The sequence below is a fragment of the Culex pipiens genome, chromosome 3, assembly GCF_016801865.2.
Source record: "Culex pipiens pallens isolate TS chromosome 3, TS_CPP_V2, whole genome shotgun sequence".
In the NCBI taxonomy this organism is placed as follows: Eukaryota; Metazoa; Arthropoda; class Insecta; order Diptera; family Culicidae; genus Culex; species Culex pipiens.
Window position 1 is genome coordinate 168,846,513 of NC_068939.1, and position 16,916 is coordinate 168,863,428.

Below are 16,916 nucleotides of genomic sequence, written 5' to 3' on the forward strand. Positions count from 1 at the left end.
TGTCACTTTTTACACGGCGCTCACGCACACTATAAAGAGCAATTCCAGCTCAAATCAGGAATTTTTCTGGTACTTTTGTCCCCGACTCTCTCCGATTTCAATGAAACTTTGTAGACATGTTATCCTAGGCCTATATAAGCCATTTTTGTGTATATGGAGCCAATAGTACTCGAAAATAACATTTGAGAAGGGCGTACGGTATTTAAATATTTTTGTATTTTGCAATTTAAAAATCACTGTATCTCGAAGCCGTTGCATCGTATCAAAAAGTGGTCAAAGACAAACTTGTAGGAAATTGGACAGGCTTTCTGAAAAAAATACACTGAAACAAAAATACACGCCATTTCTATGAGATTTTTTGATTTTAAAGTTAAAATAATAATTTTCAAGGTGATGTCACGATTTTTTTTTGTTCAAAATTTTTGAGGAAATAGCTAGGGAAATAGCCTAAGATGTTACAAAAAGACTGACGAAAAATGCAGGATGGTGTAAACACCGAGCCAGGTAAATACACCGGATTGAAATAAAACAAATCACTGGCGGCTAATAATCATATTTATTGCCGCCACCACTCGCGTGCCCGACCGCGTTACACTCTGATTGTCACTCACTAACTCTTCTCATCTCTAGACGTCAACCATAGTTGATCTGTCAGCCAGTGTTGACCAGGGTTAGATTCCTACATCCCTCTCTTCCTTGAAAATGATAGATACTTCACAATTGATAATTCAACAGTTTAGCAAACGAGATTGTCCTCAAAATTGCCCTGATCTGAACACACGAGTGGATTTATTTTTAATCTAGTATTTGTTGAAAACAATAGTATTATAATCTTATTTTTTTTTTGCTAAGTCAAACGAGCATTTATGTTTACAGTATAATCTCTTGTCACGTCCTTTGAACTTTGAACTAAGCCATTACACTCAATGAAGTTTTGTCCTTTCACTCTCCTTTCTTAGCTGTTCAATTTAATGGTTGCTCCGTCACATTTATTAATCTTGTAATTGTAAATCCATAATTCACTACAGTTAACCGCTATCCTATCGATCCAGTACTACCTCCTCCTTCACTTAAAACAATTTAATTTAAAATTAATAGAATGCTAAGCGTTTCCCTATTTTCCTATAATTTGAGCAAATTTATTCAATAAATTAATGAGTCTAAAATCTTGTACGCAGCATTTTTCAGATAGTATTTTTTTTATAGATTCCAATGCAAATAATATTAGATTTTATAAGACACTTGTTTCAGCCTCTTTCTAAAAAATGACTTGTTTTTTTTTGTTCCCTTTGTTTTGAGTCCGGTAGATTTGAATGAATAAAGATAATCCTCAACTATCGTTTCACAATTCTATATCTTAAAACAATAATAGTCGCTCGAATAAGTTATTTGCCGAAACAAGCTGGAGCAGTTCTTTGCGCTGCAAGAGCTGATGTATCTCCAAAACTCTGCATTTTGTAATTAGTTAGGCAAAATGTATTATGATAAGTGCAACTAATAAACATGAATTGAATATAAGTTATTTCTCATGCATTGTCTTATGGAGTTAAGATTATTAACAATTTCACGGTGCCTATCAATCAGAGCCCCCTGCATCAATACTCCTGTCACACATTCCCCAGCATTTAATCAACCCCATAAAGCAGCGTCTACAAAATTACTTACCACAACACCTAACTATTTCTACAATCAAATTATAACGGAATTGGGTCCGTCAACCTGACAATTCTGGAATACGAAGACAACTTCGCACCCCCAAACAGAACCCTATCTTGCAACCATCCTCCTTCAAATCTTAAGGACATCCCTTAGTTCATCAGCAGTCTCCAGGTGAGCCGCCAGCCAACTCGGCTCCGGGCCGCACACACTCCGTCCAGGTCGGCACCCCGCCCGCCTGGCTCTCTTGCCATGCGCACTACCCAAAGAATCCGGTAAACCCAGGTGACTCTCTGAAAACCCGGTTTGCCGTTGAGCTGCACTAGCTCGTGGTTCATCCTTCTCCTCTGTGTGTTGTTCACGTGGAATTCGGCCTAACGCAGTAAGACCTCTCCGAACGAACTACGTGTGCTGGCAAAACCTCCTCCTTCTGTGACCTGTTGCTAATGAAACTCAGTAATAAAAAAAAGGTATGTTGAAGGTTTAATCACTGATTGTGTTATAGTATTTAAGAGCAGGTTAAAGTTTGGCTTTACAACTTCTACATTATTAGAACCAATATCTTGCCTCTTGTATACGTTTGATGAGTACACAACCTTAACGAATTAAAACAACCTACAAAACAAACCTTCCACTTTAACGTTCCCAGATTTTTTATGGCACCTATTGTAAGATTCTGCTCGCACCTAGGAGTCTGAAGGCTTGAATGGGGAGAGCACCCAAACCTCTTTTTACTCCTTTCACCCACGGATTCGATCTGACGACCTTTGGATTGCAAGTCCAGCCGCCGACCAGCGACTCTACCGGAGCAGGTTTGGTTTGGTGTGTTGTTCGTTCGTATACCAGGGAGACGACTTCTACGCCTGGAATGACTCTACGGCCTAACAACAACTAAGGGCGAAGACCAACGTTTTACTCCCCATCCGAATGGAAGTTATTAGAAGATGGGAAACGAACCCCTGATCATCCGCTTACAACGTGAACAGCGTAACCATTCGACCACGCCTGCACCTAACCGAATTACCAAATACCTTAAACTTTCCTGTTACTTTTCAATCATTTCAACTGTTAACTTGTGCAAAAATGATCCCTAATGGCACTACTGAACTTCCTTAAAAATATCCTTGAAGTATGTACCTTGGATTCCTAACTTTACCTTTCGCTGATCATACACAAGCCTGCAGCCCCTACACAGCAAATAAAGTAGTAATCCAGCTGCGTGTAAAAGGCCTGGGTGTAAAATAAATTTTGCATTATTTCATGAAATTCTATGTAATATTACACCCTGAAATATGTAGCCCATCAGTATGGGAAACCTACTTGACCAAAATGTCAAGCTCATATATGCATTTATCCTTTTCATTTTTCATCGGTCTGATGGCCGAGCGGGCTAAGGCGCCAGTTCCAACTGTCAGTGCTGGGTTTGAGTCCCGTCGGTTGCAACTTTTTTTTTGTGTTTACAAAAATTGAACATGCAGCGTGTATAATTAAGTGTCTTTTTTTGACGAAGGTAATGTGCATGCTTTTGCATGCGATTTTACCATCGGATTTTTTTTGCTGTGTACTCCAGGCCTAAATATTAACAAGCCATCTATACGCTAGGCAGAGCGAAAATCCAGAAGCCACCTCTTCATCATGCTTCCGTGTAATTATCCGCAAGCCATCTCTCCCCCAGGCATGAGTGAACAATCACAAGCCTTTTCTTCCCCCAGGCCTTACAGCAGATATTCACGAGTCATCTCTCCGCCAGGCATGAGTGAACATCCACCAGCCTCCTCTTCACCAGGCTTCCATGTAATCATCCACAAGCCATCTCTCCACCAGGCATGAGTGGACAATCACAAGCCTCTTCTCCCCCAGGCCTTACAGCAGATATTCACGAGCCATCTCTCCACCAGGCATGAGTGAACATCCACCAGCCTCCTCTTCACCAGGCTTCCATGTGATCATCCACAAGCCATCTCTCCACCAGGTATGAGTGGACAATCACAAGCCTCTTCTCCCCCAGGCCTTACAGCAGATATTCACGAGCCATCTCTCCACCAGGCATGAGTGAACATCCACCAGCCTCCTCTTCACCAGGCTTCCATGTGATCATCCACAAGCCATCTCTCCACCAGGCATGAGTGGACAATCACAAGCCTCTTCTCCCCCAGGCCTTACAGCAGATATTCACGAGCCATCTCTCCACCAGGCATGAGTGAACATCCACCAGCCAATATCCGGCACTAAGCCATCCCTCGGCACTAAGCCAACCTCCGGCACTAAGCCAACCCCCGGCACTAAGCCAACCCCCGGCACTAAGCCAATATCCGGCACTAAGCCAATATCCGGCACTAAGCCAACCCCCGGCACTAAGCCAACCCCCGGCACTAAGCCAATATCCGGCACTAAGCCATCCCCCGGCACTAAGCCAATATCCGGCACTAAGCCAACCTCCGGCACTAAGCCAACCTCCGGCACTAAGCCAACCTCCGGCACTAAGCCATCCCCATCGGCACACAGCCAAAACATCCGAAAAAACCACAACGGCGAAAATACTAACACCCCCAAGTCCTATCGTTAATATTCACACCCCATTCTTTTTACCAATACATAATAGAAATTCACTGCACTAAACATCAATAATTATCTTCCAAATTTTTAACTGGGTTTTCCACTGTTCGTCCAAGAAATCTATCCTAAAACCACTCTTTGCTGATTTTTTTTTTAATTACCGTAACTAAACATTAACCAAAACTCCTATTAAACCTCAGCATCGTGTATCAGGTAAACATTGCACTTCCGCTAACCCAATTTTGGGTATCGTAAACTGTTTATTGCCAACTTGAATCTGAACCCCTTGATCGTGCATCATGAAAACAAAATTTCTAGAGAGTGTGCCCGTGCAGCACACATACAAACACGTTAACTCCGCGGAAAAAAACCAGACATTTCACAATGAAACAACAAACACACACACACACACCCACAGTCCGGCTCCCCTTACCTTCTCTTCCTCCTGCTCCATAAAAAAAATGTTTCCTGCTTTTTTTCCGTTCCAAACATAAAATTGCATTTTCTTACCAAAATATGTTTTCTCCTCGTCGCCAATGTAAACACCGAGCCAGGTAAATACATCGGATTGAAATAAAACAAATCACTGGCGGCTAATAATCATATTTATTGCCGCCACCACTCGCGTGCCCGACCGCGTTACACTCTGATTGTCACTCACTAACTCTTCTCATCTCTAGACGTCAACCATAGTTGATCTGTCAGCCAGTGTTGACCAGGGTTAGATTCCTACAGATGGTATGTCTCTCCTAAAAAAATACAAAAATCATTTACTGAAACTGTTTTTTTGAAAAGTGGTCTATACGTCAAAATTTTCGAAAACCGATAGTGAGAATCGATTTTCCAGACAATTTTACATAAAAGTCTCAATATTGACCATTGTCCTATGTCCAATCCTTGTAAAGATACAGCGGTTTTGAAAATAAAAATGTTGAAAAAATAGTTTTTTTGGTGGTTTTTGGCAATTTTTATATGATATACTTGATTTTCCAGTCTCGTAAATATTTTTACCGGAAAGCTCATCCAATTTTCCATAAGTTTATCTTTGACAGCTTTTCAATTAGATTTATGGGCTTACAGATATAAGCCACAGAGTAAGACAGAGTTCCCACTGCCTCTTGATTTTTGGTTCAACTTGGAGGTACATCGCAGGTACATCGCACGCCTGCTGCCAGCAAATCTTATGGAGCCAAAAAATGAAATGACATTTCTTCTGACTGGTCACTCTGGGTTACTCTGTGTATAAGCTTAATATTTTTTTCAGTGTGGTAGAAACCTGGATAGTAAATAAGCTTACATAAACATTAAAACGAGTCAAATTAAAAAGCTGTCAAAGACAAATTTATGGGAAATTGGACGAGCTTTCCGGTAAAAATATTTACGAGACTGGAAAATCATGTCTGTCATACAGAAATTGCTAAAAACCACAAAAAAAACCTATTTTTTCAACATTTTTATTTTTAAAACCGCTGTAACTTTACAAGGATTGTACATAGGACCATTAAACAGACGGGACACTCGAGTTCGGAACTATCGTCCTTCAATAACCGAGCCAAAAACGGTTATTTCAAATGCAATTTAGCTTCGGCATCCACTCACCCGGCGCTGATGGCGCAGCTGTCGTGACAGCTCGCCCGTCTTTCCTCAGTGTGTGTGATGTGTTTTTGTTGTCGTAAAGTTGAGCATGAGCACGTGGCATCAAATGAAAACAAAAAATATGATGGAATTTAATTCATGATTCACAATCCAGGCTTTGCAGGACAAGATTGGGGCAGTCTTGGCCAGGGAGAAAGCCGGATTCTGTGGTGGAGTCATCTCCTTCGGAGCAAACTGCTTATCCTTATGGATTGCTGCTCAGATTGCTGCTGCTGGTCGTCCTTTTGGCGATGTTGCGTCGATTGTGAGCTCCACTCAATCTTCATCCACAGTTGTTCTGTTTCGATGTAAGATTTTGCAGCAGCGTTTTTTGGAATCTTTGTGACTTTTTTCACCGTGGACACGTTTCCCGCGGATGTTTCCAAACGCCCATCATTGGGATCAATTCTGGTAGATTTAAATTGATTTTTTTTATTTCGGCGGCCACTACTGGGTTGAAAACGGAACCGACTCACCGTCATCTTCGGCGTCGGTGTTAATTTTTATTTTCATTTCACTGACGATCAGCAACAACAAAATTATTTCAATCAGCTGTTGATGTTTAAAATCGGTAAGGCTTGATTGTCTCACGCATCCATTGACATGACACATGACAATAATGGGTTTGTATTGGTATGTTTGGGCTGCGCTTCGGCATCAGCTCACCAGGCAGCGCTGGCGTCGTCGTTATATGGTGGTTTGATGAAGGACGATGGATTTCATAAATTATTTGTATGGAGAGTCTCGTCTGTTTGTCTGTGATAGGACAATGGTCAATATTGAGACTTTTATGTAAAATTGTCTGGGAAATCGATTCCCACTATCGGCTTTCGAAAATTTCGACGTATAGGCCACTTTTCAAAAAAACAGTTTCAGCAAATGATTTTTGTATTTTATTAGGAAAGACATACCATCCTACATTTTTCGTGAGTCTTTTTGTCACATTTTAGGCTACCTACACAAAAATTTTGAACGAAAAAAAATCGTGACATCACCTTAAAATTTAACTTTTAAACTTAAAAATAGAAAAATCTCAGAAAAGTGGCGTGTATTTTATTTCAGTGCATTTTTTTTCAGAAAGCCCGTCCAATTTCCTACAAGTTTGTCCTTGACCACTTCTACGTGCGCATGTATTGCGTGTACGTACACGAAAAAGATTGAGGTTAAATTTTGTACCAGCCAGCAAAACAAATGGCGTGCTAGTGTGCGTGAGAGCGGGCTTAGATAACTCTATAAACAAAGGTTTGGTAGTATTTGTGAACTCCGTGTTAAAAGGGTGTCAAACTAAAAAGTGTCCCCGTCCGTTTGACAACAGTTGGTGTCAAACCAACGGGGTTTGAGTGTATTTCCGTCGTAGTTTTTCAAAAGGGTGTAATCAAGTTTTTTACTGTAAAATCTGGCAGCCCTGTTATCGGAACACCCAAATGTGGAGTTAGACAGTTAGGTCGAAAAGGGAAGCAAACGTAACCCCAAGTGCGCGGTGTTAGCCCGATTCGCTAGCTCATAAAAACGCACGTGCGCGTGGGGTGGTTTGTTTTTGTTTTGTTGTCCGTTTCGTTCTGATTATTTTTAATAATTAAATTTGATGTATGTTTTTTAGAAAATGGATCTGTGGAACCAGAAAGATTTGGTGCCGCCTGCATTGGCTACCTACAAGTGCAAGTCCAAAAGCTGCAAATCAGGTTTGCAATTCTGTTTTTTTTTTAATTTTCGTAAATTAAATTTTTAAATCGCTTCCAGAAATCCGCGCCCTCGTGTCCACTCTATCGGAGGCGATCCAGTACTTCGAATCGCTTGGTTCATTTGACCAAGCGGCCGCCTACCTGTCCCGCTTTACGACCCGCTGGAACGCCCGGTTCTACAACATGCACGGCTTCCGGTTGCTGAAGCGCCTCAACCAGGCCCTGGTCCGCTTCCGGAGCGTGGACATTGTGCGGATCCTCACGAATGTGTTTAGCACACTTCCCGATGGAAACTATCTGGAACCGGTGGTGGAACTGCCGACCCGTGGCAATGTCGATTACTTGCTGGTGCGGCTGCAGGGCGTGGCGAAGCTGTTTTGCCGGATCGTGGTGCTGGCGAAGGAGGCGGCCCGGTACTACGTGCGGTTCATGTCCAGCGGGTATTTCTTCAATCTTAGCACGATGTTCCTGTGTCTGCAGGCGGAGATTTGGTTCAAGTCGCGGGAGATTTGTCGGCAGACGGTGCAGTTTTACAACAAGCTTGTAACGTTGCGTGAGTTTTTGGACCCGGGAGCAAGTGGGTGGCCCTCGAATGATGGACTCAGTCTACCGAAGCAGCTCTGCACGTGGCTTGGCGACGATTGGACCAACGACATAATCGCCTCGGAAGATCAGTCAAAGGAACCAAATTTGCGTAGTGGCACCAATCTGTTTGTGCTGCTCACGGGAGAACCAACCGATCTTTCCACGACGCAGAAGGTGGACAAACAAATCGCTGCCAAGCTAACCACCAATCAACCGGTGCAGTCGATTCCCAAGGCGCTGCTGATGCAACGCATCTCGGCGGCGGCCGACCTAGGTGAAGTCGTTTCGAGAAAAGCTTCCTTACCCAAGAGGACTCCCGTTAAAAAATCGCCCACTTCCGACGGGCTGAACGCGGTCAAGTCCAAGTTTGACGTGAAGAACTTTCTGGACGAGGAGAAGCGAAAACGGCGGGAAGATCCACAGCAGGCACTCAGCAAGAACGTTATGGCCGGTCAGTTTGGCGTGTTTGTAAACGGAATATATCGCGACATGAACCGACTACCGACGACGGAGTTTGTGCAGGAGTTTAAGCAGGGGTGGAAGAAAATGATTGATGTTAAGAAAGACAAGTCGAAACAGAAAAAGTGAGCTGTGGAATGAATATTTAATAAAGCACATTTCAAAACCAGAATAGTTAAACATGACTGCATCCTTTTAATATCTTCAACGCTAACAATACTTCGATAACTCAACGCCTTTGCTCCCTTTCGCTTAGAAATGATCGTCCTGTGTGTTGTCCAGAACGCATACCGGCATTGTCTTCACGATCGTTTGCTGTGGCTTGTAGTTGTGTTTCTGAAAATAATAGAAAGAAATATCTGTTCAATATTCACCGATCTTTGGCAATTTCTTAGGGTGTCTCCACTCTCAAACATGTCAAAATAAAAAAAAATTGATAAATGAGCTTTAAAAGCTCAATTCCAACTTTTTGCCTAATTTACTCTGTATAGTTTAATTTTCAAGATTTTAAAATACGAAGAATTTTTCAGAACGAGAATGTGTTTAATGGCAAAATTTTTAAGAGTGGGTTTTTCACCAATTGCAATTTGGATGAACCTTTCAGCGTTTGTTTGTCTACACATGAGATGAACTCGTGGGAAGTGGGGGTAAATCGGGTACTGAAGTTTGGAGTCCAAAAAACGTTAAAAATCATAAAATTGCTCGCATTTGCGTAAAACTTGATCAATTGCATTTGTTTTTTAGCGTTTCTTAGTTTTTCAGGGTTTTTTTTTAAATATTTTTGTGTTTCGTTTTATTTTTAATTTTTATCAATTTTGATTTTTTGAGTTCCAAATTTAGTTTCGTCAACGTTTCTAAAAAATGTTTTTTTTTTGTTAGTTGAATTTTGTTTTTGAATTCTAGATTACTTTTTCAAAACCACCAATGTGCTATTTTTATTTTTTAAGATATGGAATTTCTGAAATTTGAAAACTTTTTCTTATTCAAACTGGGGTAAAGTTACTTTTTTGGAGTTTCATTTAAATATACCTAAGTTAAATGTTTGGCTAACTGTCGGTGGGTGGTTTAACTATGTTTATCAAATTTTAATAAGATGTAAATTAAATTTGAGGTAAAAAAAAGTTCAAAATTTGCTCAAAATTTAAATTTTTATAAATTTAAAGACTTTTTTGACTTTTTTCCGTTTGAAACTGAAACAGCAATCTTGAATATTTAACAACAATATTGAATATTTAATATATTAATTTCAAAAGGTACTTTGAACACTTCTCTTTCAAGCTTTGTTTGGTTACAAACCATTCTGTTTGCATTAAATTCTTATTTTTCATCGTATTTATTCATCATATTTGAAAGATTGAATTTTCAATTGAAAAAAAAAAATTTCTAAACAGTTTTTTATTTTATTTTAATTATTTTTTTATGCCTAAACTTTGGATTTGAAAGTTTTTTATATCAGGAAATTATTTTTAAAATAATTACATAATTTCTAAATTTCAAAACTATGAATTTCTATTTTTAATTTATTTTTAACATTAAAAACATAAAATTTTGGCCTTTTTTCTGTTTTATCTTCAATTTTTTTTTCCAGACTGTAGCATTTGATTTTTTTTCTTTGAATGTTTGAAATCAATGAATTTCAACTAATTGAAATTTAGAATTTTTAATAACCAAAATTTAGAATTTTACCTACGTCAATTTTTATGTATAAAGGTAAAAAACGATTAAAAACGATTTCTGATCACTTTTTTTTCATTTAAATGCAAAAAAATATTGACACAACATTTTTTCGATGGATCAACTATATGGTCCTCTCGGAACAAGCTGTCAAGGGAGCGTTTTTTTATTACGTAACGCAAAAAATCGGATTTTTAGACCCCCTCCCCCCTCGTAACAAAATTTCCATACAAATTTTAAAAATTATGAATGGAGCGAAACACTGCATCCGATCCCCCCCCCCCCTCCCCCCAACTGCGTTACGTAATAAAATAACGCTCCCCAAGTAGGACCATTTCTGTCAAGAAGGGCCGAGAAGTAATTTATTTTTTAAAATCCATTTTAAATCCTTTGCGATCGTACAAAGGGTACTCAGAAAAGTAAGCTTTATCGCTGAAAACAATAATATAAGCAATTTAAGCTTCATTTTAGGACACAAAGTGTGTAGTTGATTGAATTTCCAAAATGAGATTTTTGAAATTTCTACTTTTTTTGTTCAAGGCTCATCTAGATCTCGACACCCGTATCTTAGTATAATTTAAAATCTTATTTCATATTTTTTTTTGGATTTAAGATTTTTTTATTTTCAAATTCCCGAATTGAGTGATTATTCGCAATTCGCAATTTTCAGTGTAAGAACGGGCCTTGACCGATCTTATGCACCAGGTTCCCGACGAACACGCACTGCCCTTACACCTACATCTTACCCTTGCTCTGAGTCAGTACGAGCAACACGCTAGAACACGCTTTGAGTGTTCGTGCCAGGCATGCACACCTTCTTTTCCGGTTACTCGGCCGTTTAACTCGGCCGGGGGTGGTACATTACGTAGGGTTTGATGTAAGTATAAGCGCGTAACCATTTATAGTGTGCCTATCAATTTCCATTAAAGCAAAAACTGTTTTATTTTTAGTTTGAATTCAAAAACTAGTTGTTATTTACTGTGTATTGTTTTCTCCTGAAATCTTCCCTATTGTTGAGTCGTGTTTATCTGTTGCTATTTCTTTTGTCGCGGTATTTTGTTACAATATTTTGGTCCTAAGCATTTTAGAAAAGTTTTTCAAAAGTACAATAGTAATATTTGTGTTAATCCTTTAATCATTCCATAAATTGAGTAAGGGCTCGAACCTCACTTGCTTAAGAAAAAGTTGAAGTTTCAAAACAATGGACAGTGAAGGAAATATACTATGTAAAGAATCAATAGTAAAAGAAAGATAGTAATTTATGAAGTAGATAAAAAAATTAACAATAGTTAATAAATAGAGATAACAAAAAAGCTTAGATTGTATTGAGGACAGTTTACAGGGAAGATGAGAAATTATTCAAATAGATAAATTAAGAAAAGGCACATGATAAACAAAATTGACATCGCTGCCAAATTAAGGGAAAGCAGACAGTTTGTTACAGCAGCATCAATTGGTAAAATAGAGTGGAAAAGCGTTGAGAAATAAAAGAATCAAATAAGTAAAATCTAAATCAAATGGAGGATAGTAAACAGAAGCCGTTTAAGAAAATCAGTGAAACAAAATAAACAGAAGATAGCTGTTAGCTAAAATGGACAGAAGAGAAACCCCGTTCTGTGATGCTCAGGTACATCCACAGCAGTTGACTCAACATACTGCGAATCAAAACAATACCGTCTACAATCACAAATTACTTCCCTTTCCCACATTGACGCGCCCCTTTCTTCTAGCCGTCTCTACTCTGACCCTCGCTGGTCAAAGGTTTACGATCCGTTTCCACAGGTACACCTTGTCGTCATGATGACTAAACCAAGCCAACGTGGAGGTAAGAAAATAGGACACTTGCAAGGAACCAGAGCCATGCTGTTTTGTCCAAACAGCACTACGGATGTAGTTGGGCTCCTTCCGGGATGTTCCTTGCCTGGGTGTCAACCGACGAGTATCATCAGTATCATGCACCCTTGGCCTGCGTTTTTGCTGGGTTTTAAGTTTTTGAAAAAAAATTAGAACTTTCAGAAATAACGAAATTAGTTGTGAACTTTTAGGACTTTCAATTAATTGAAATTTTGTGATCCATTATTTAAAAATAAAGTTTTGGATCCTTAATATTTGAATTATAAAACTCAATACATGCCAATATATGGAACAAGCCGAGAAAAATCTAGAGAAACTTCCTTCAAACTTTATCTAAAAGGATTGGAGAAACTCTGAAATGAAACCCACCTTCACAAACGCCTTAAAGTTCTTGCCTCCTCCATTGGTCGATCCCGTCCCAAAGAAGCTCCGCTCCGACGACCCGTCCCGACTGCGGTGGTGCGAGGTCAAATTCATGCACTTGACGCGCACCTGGAACATCGACTGCATCCCGTCGATCCAGACGCGCGTCTTGTGGTCCTCGTCTCCGTCGCCGGGTTCCTCCTTGATGCGCTTCACCGTGACTTCGTCCTGGGTTTTGATGCTGAGCTCGCAGAACGTCGACGAGAGCCAACCTTCGGCCTTTATCGTAATCGGTTTGATAAACTGCTTGTAGGAGGTGTTGGTCGTGTTCGAGGTTGGGTTGGGGACTGATTTTGGAGGTGCTTCCGGGTTGCGCTTGGAGCGGCGGGAAGATTCACCGTTGAATGCAAACAGGTCCGAATCTGCGGTGGATGATTCTGGTGCGCGTTGAGATCGTTGGGACGATGAGGTGAACGACTCGGCGAGTGTTTGCTGGCGTTTGGCGCGCTTGGGAACGGCTTCGCCAAAGTTGAACAGATCGTCCTCGCCGTCGTCCAGCATTAGCTGAAGGGGTCGCTTTGGCTTTTGAGCTGCCGTCGGCGCCGCAGTCGGTGCGGATTTTGATTCGTTCAGCGCTTCTTCGTGGTTCACCGAGAGGAAGCCGGAGAGATTTGAGGGTTGTGAGGGGGGAAGTTGAGAGGGTGGTGGCGGAGACACGGATTCTTCTGGAGTTTCGGGAATCTCCTCCTCAACTGGTTTCGATCGGATCCTTTTGGCTTCCTTCGGCGGCTCGGTCGGCTCGACACGCTTCCGTTTTGATCGACCCGTGGTTTCATTTTCATTGGCCTTGGCGAATTCAGACTCGACCTCCGAGATCTTCAGCTCAGCATCGCTAAAGTTGGTCGAATGCAGCGTTCCTGGTTGGTTATCGTGCGGTTCCGTTTCCGGAATCGAGATACTCTCGACAACGCTGCTGGTCTTCTTGGAATGACCCGGCAAATCTTCACTGTTCCGTGCCAAAGTGTCCCCGTGGGCTTCGAAAGGAACCGTGTCCAGATCCAGCACGCTGGTAAACTTGTACAACGGGTTGCAGTACTTCTCGAGCGAGCAGTGCAGAATGGCCAACCCAATTTCCGCCTCCGGAATCAAACGACGACCTGCTTTGCTCACAATTTGAGTGAGTCCGTCCATGGACTGCGACGTACCCTGCGAAAGCGTATCCGTCGTAACCTGGATCACGACGACCTTCTCCTGCGTAAAGAACGACTTGGAAATCTTGTGCTTCGTGGCGCAGACGCACTTGCCACCGGCCATCTTCACAATCCCTTCGTACACCGTCATGTGTTGCGGTTTGATAAAGATAAAGGTCAACCCCACAAACAACTTCTCCCGCGCCGGAGTCTTTCCAAACGATATTCCCTCACGCCTCACGTACGCTTCCGTAAACTCAGGAATAAAACCCTCCGGATCCGGAAGCGCCTTCCCCCCCACCACCGCCCTCAGACACGCCTCAAAGTACTCCGGCGTCACCACCGGAATCTGTCCAATCAAACTCATCAGCAGCTTCGGCGTGGTCGTAATCGTCGTCATCACCAAAAACCCGGTCTTCCCCTGCTGAAAAGCATTCTCCAGCGTTCCCCCAAGCTTCCTCAGCGTCCGCTCCAACCCCACCGTCACGCTAATCGTCGACGTAATGCACCGGAACTCAACCCGGTCCACCTGCCACAGGCTGTCGCACATGCCGAACCGAACGCGATCCCCCTTGCGAAGCCTCACCGGAACATCCTTCGGAATCTCATCGCGGTCACTTTCGATGGCGTGGTTCAGGAAGGTGCCGTACCGGCTGCCGGCGTCCACCAGCTTCAGCGAGTCCGACGACTCTGGGAAAAGGAACGCATGGTTCCGGCTGATGGACCGGTCGTTCGCGATGTTGAGGTTGCCCGTGGAACGGGACACGACGTGCTTTTTAACGTCCGGTCGGATGTAGTAGACTGTCGCTGAAAGTTATATATTCCAATGATCAAATTGACTATCTATAAATTAATCATCTGTTCACTCACCATTCTTTTGGTTTTTTAGAAACCACATTTTGATGATTTTTTGAGGAAACAACTTTTGTTGAACATTAAAAAACTTAACAAAATTTATCAAACAAGAACCGACACGAAAACAGTCAAATTTGTTTACAAATCGCCGCGCGAAATCATTGGAAGAGCTAACATCGCGCCACGTTTCGACCTTCAGGGTTGTTACGGAAAAGTCGAAAAAACCACGCCGACCTTAAACTTAATCCGTGGTAAAAATAAATTTTCGATCAAGAATTTAAGAATCTAACAAGAGTTTTTCTTGAAAAGGTCCTATAAACTATTGTCTTTCATATGTTTATAGGACCTATTCAAAAAAAAAATCTCTAGAATTCTTGCATACTAAAATTTAAATAAATAAAGGTTATTTTTTTAATTCTTAAATTCTTAAATTCTTAAATTCTTAAATTCTTAAATTCTTAAATTCTTAAATTCTTAAATTCTTAAATTCTTAAATTCTTAAATTCTTAAATTCTTAAATTCTTAAATTCTTAAATTCTTAAATTCTTAAATTCTTAAATTCTTAAATTCTTAAATTCTTAAATTCTTAAATTCTTAAATTCTTAAATTCTTAAATTCTTAAATTCTTAAATTCTTAAATTCTTAAATTCTTAAATTCTTAAATTCTTAAATTCTTAAATTCTTAAATTCTTAAATTCTTAAATTCTTAAATTCTTAAATTCTTAAATTCTTAAATTCTTAAATTCTTAAATTCTTAAATTCTTAAATTCTTAAATTCTTAAATTCTTAAATTCTTAAATTCTTAAATTCTTAAATTCTTAAATTCTTAAATTCTTAAATTCTTAAATTCTTAAATTCTTAAATTCTTAAATTCTTAAATTCTTAAATTCTTAAATTCTTAAATTCTTAAATTCTTAAATTCTTAAATTCTTAAATTCTTAAATACTTAAATTCTTAAATTCTTAAATTCTTAAATTCTTAAATTCTTAAATTCTTAAATTCTTAAATTCTTAAATTCTTAAATTCTTAAATTCTTAAATTCTTAAATTCTTAAATTCTTAAATTATTAAAATCTTAAATTCTTAAATTCTTAAATTCTTAAATTGGGTTCTAAAGCCCTATGTCAATTTTTATGTACAACGTTAAAAAACACGATTAAAAACCATTTCTGATCACTTTTTTTTCATTTTAATACAATTTTTTTTTGACAAGACAACATTTTTCGATGGATCAACTATGGTCCCCTTGGAACGAGCTGTCAAGTAGGAGCTTTTCTGTCAAGAATGACCGCGAGGTTAATTTTTCAAAATTGATTTAAAAATCCATTTTAAACTCTTTGTGGTCGTACAAAGGGTCATTGTACTTTTTTTTGTTTGATGCCACTATCCACTGCGACCAGGAATTAGATCTATTGCGGACTTGCAATTCTATTTATAGAATCACAAAGGCTTCTTCTGTTATTAGGCAGATGGGACACGCACACACGCTATTGTTGAGCGAGTGTGTCGAGCGATCCACTGCCGTAACTTCGCCGCCGAAGAGGTTTGAATGTTTTTTCAATCCTCTTTGGCTCTGCCTTTTCCACTCTGTACTGTCCAAATGTATCGCTAGAACCGAAGTGCACATTTTACGTTTACTTATACCCAGCTAGCCCTTAAGTTCTGGTTTCTGAAAAACTCGTCCCTTCAAAGCACTTTTTGCGATCGGGCCGTGGAGCTCTGTAGGGCAATTATACAGAGAACAGTTGGTCCTTATACATGTGAAGAGTACAGGGGAAAGGATGTGCCGAGCCATGTGGGTTTGAAACCACGACCTTCCGCTCATAAAGCGAAACCTGTAACCATTAGACCACAGGAGCTCGGCAGAAGAATTTAAGAATTTAAGAATTGGGTCCTGAAATGAAGCTTAGATTGCTGATATTATAGTTTACAGCGATAAAGCTTATTTTTCTGAGTACAATGACCCTTTGTACGACCACAAAGAGTTTAAAATGGATTTTTAAATCAATTTTGAAAAATTAACCTCGCGGTCCTTCTTGACAGAAAAGCTCCTACTTGACAGCTCGTTCCAAGGGGACCATAGTTGATCCATCGAAAAAATGTTGTCTTGTCAAAAATTTTTTTTATTAAAATGAAAAAAAAGTGATCAGAAATGGTTTTTAATCGTGTTTTTTAACGTTGTACATAAAAATTGACATAGGGCTTTAGAACCCAATTTAAGAATTTAAGAATTTAAGAATTTAAGAATTCTAGATTAAATTTTCAAAACAACCTATCCCTCATGGGTTTCCTATGCAGATAGGGCCTTTTGAAAATTTAATCGAGAATTTAAGAATTTAAGAATTTAAGAATTTAAGAATTTAAGAATTTAAGAATTTAAGAATTTAAGAATTTAAGAATTTAAGAAT

The 16,916-nt window shown here is 39.7% G+C and overlaps 2 protein-coding genes across 2 annotated transcripts; one reads left to right on the forward strand and one right to left on the reverse strand.

Annotated features, from left to right (window-relative positions):
* The first annotated feature begins 7,377 nt into the window (after positions 1-7,377).
* LOC120426325 (uncharacterized) lies at positions 7,378-8,740 on the forward strand. The gene is made up of 2 exons (XM_039591085.2): positions 7,378-7,529; positions 7,588-8,740. Exons 1-2 carry the CDS (start codon positions 7,451-7,453, stop codon positions 8,700-8,702), a joined length of 1,194 nt encoding a protein of 397 aa, XP_039447019.1. The 5' UTR covers positions 7,378-7,450; the 3' UTR covers positions 8,703-8,740.
* LOC120426324 (nibrin) lies at positions 8,732-14,660 on the reverse strand. The gene is made up of 3 exons (XM_039591084.2): positions 14,525-14,660; positions 12,471-14,461; positions 8,732-8,909 (listed from the first exon to the last, which is right to left on the reverse strand). Exons 1-3 carry the CDS (start codon positions 14,550-14,552, stop codon positions 8,826-8,828), a joined length of 2,103 nt encoding a protein of 700 aa, XP_039447018.1. The 5' UTR covers positions 14,553-14,660; the 3' UTR covers positions 8,732-8,825.
* Positions 14,661-16,916: the final 2,256 nt, after the last annotated feature.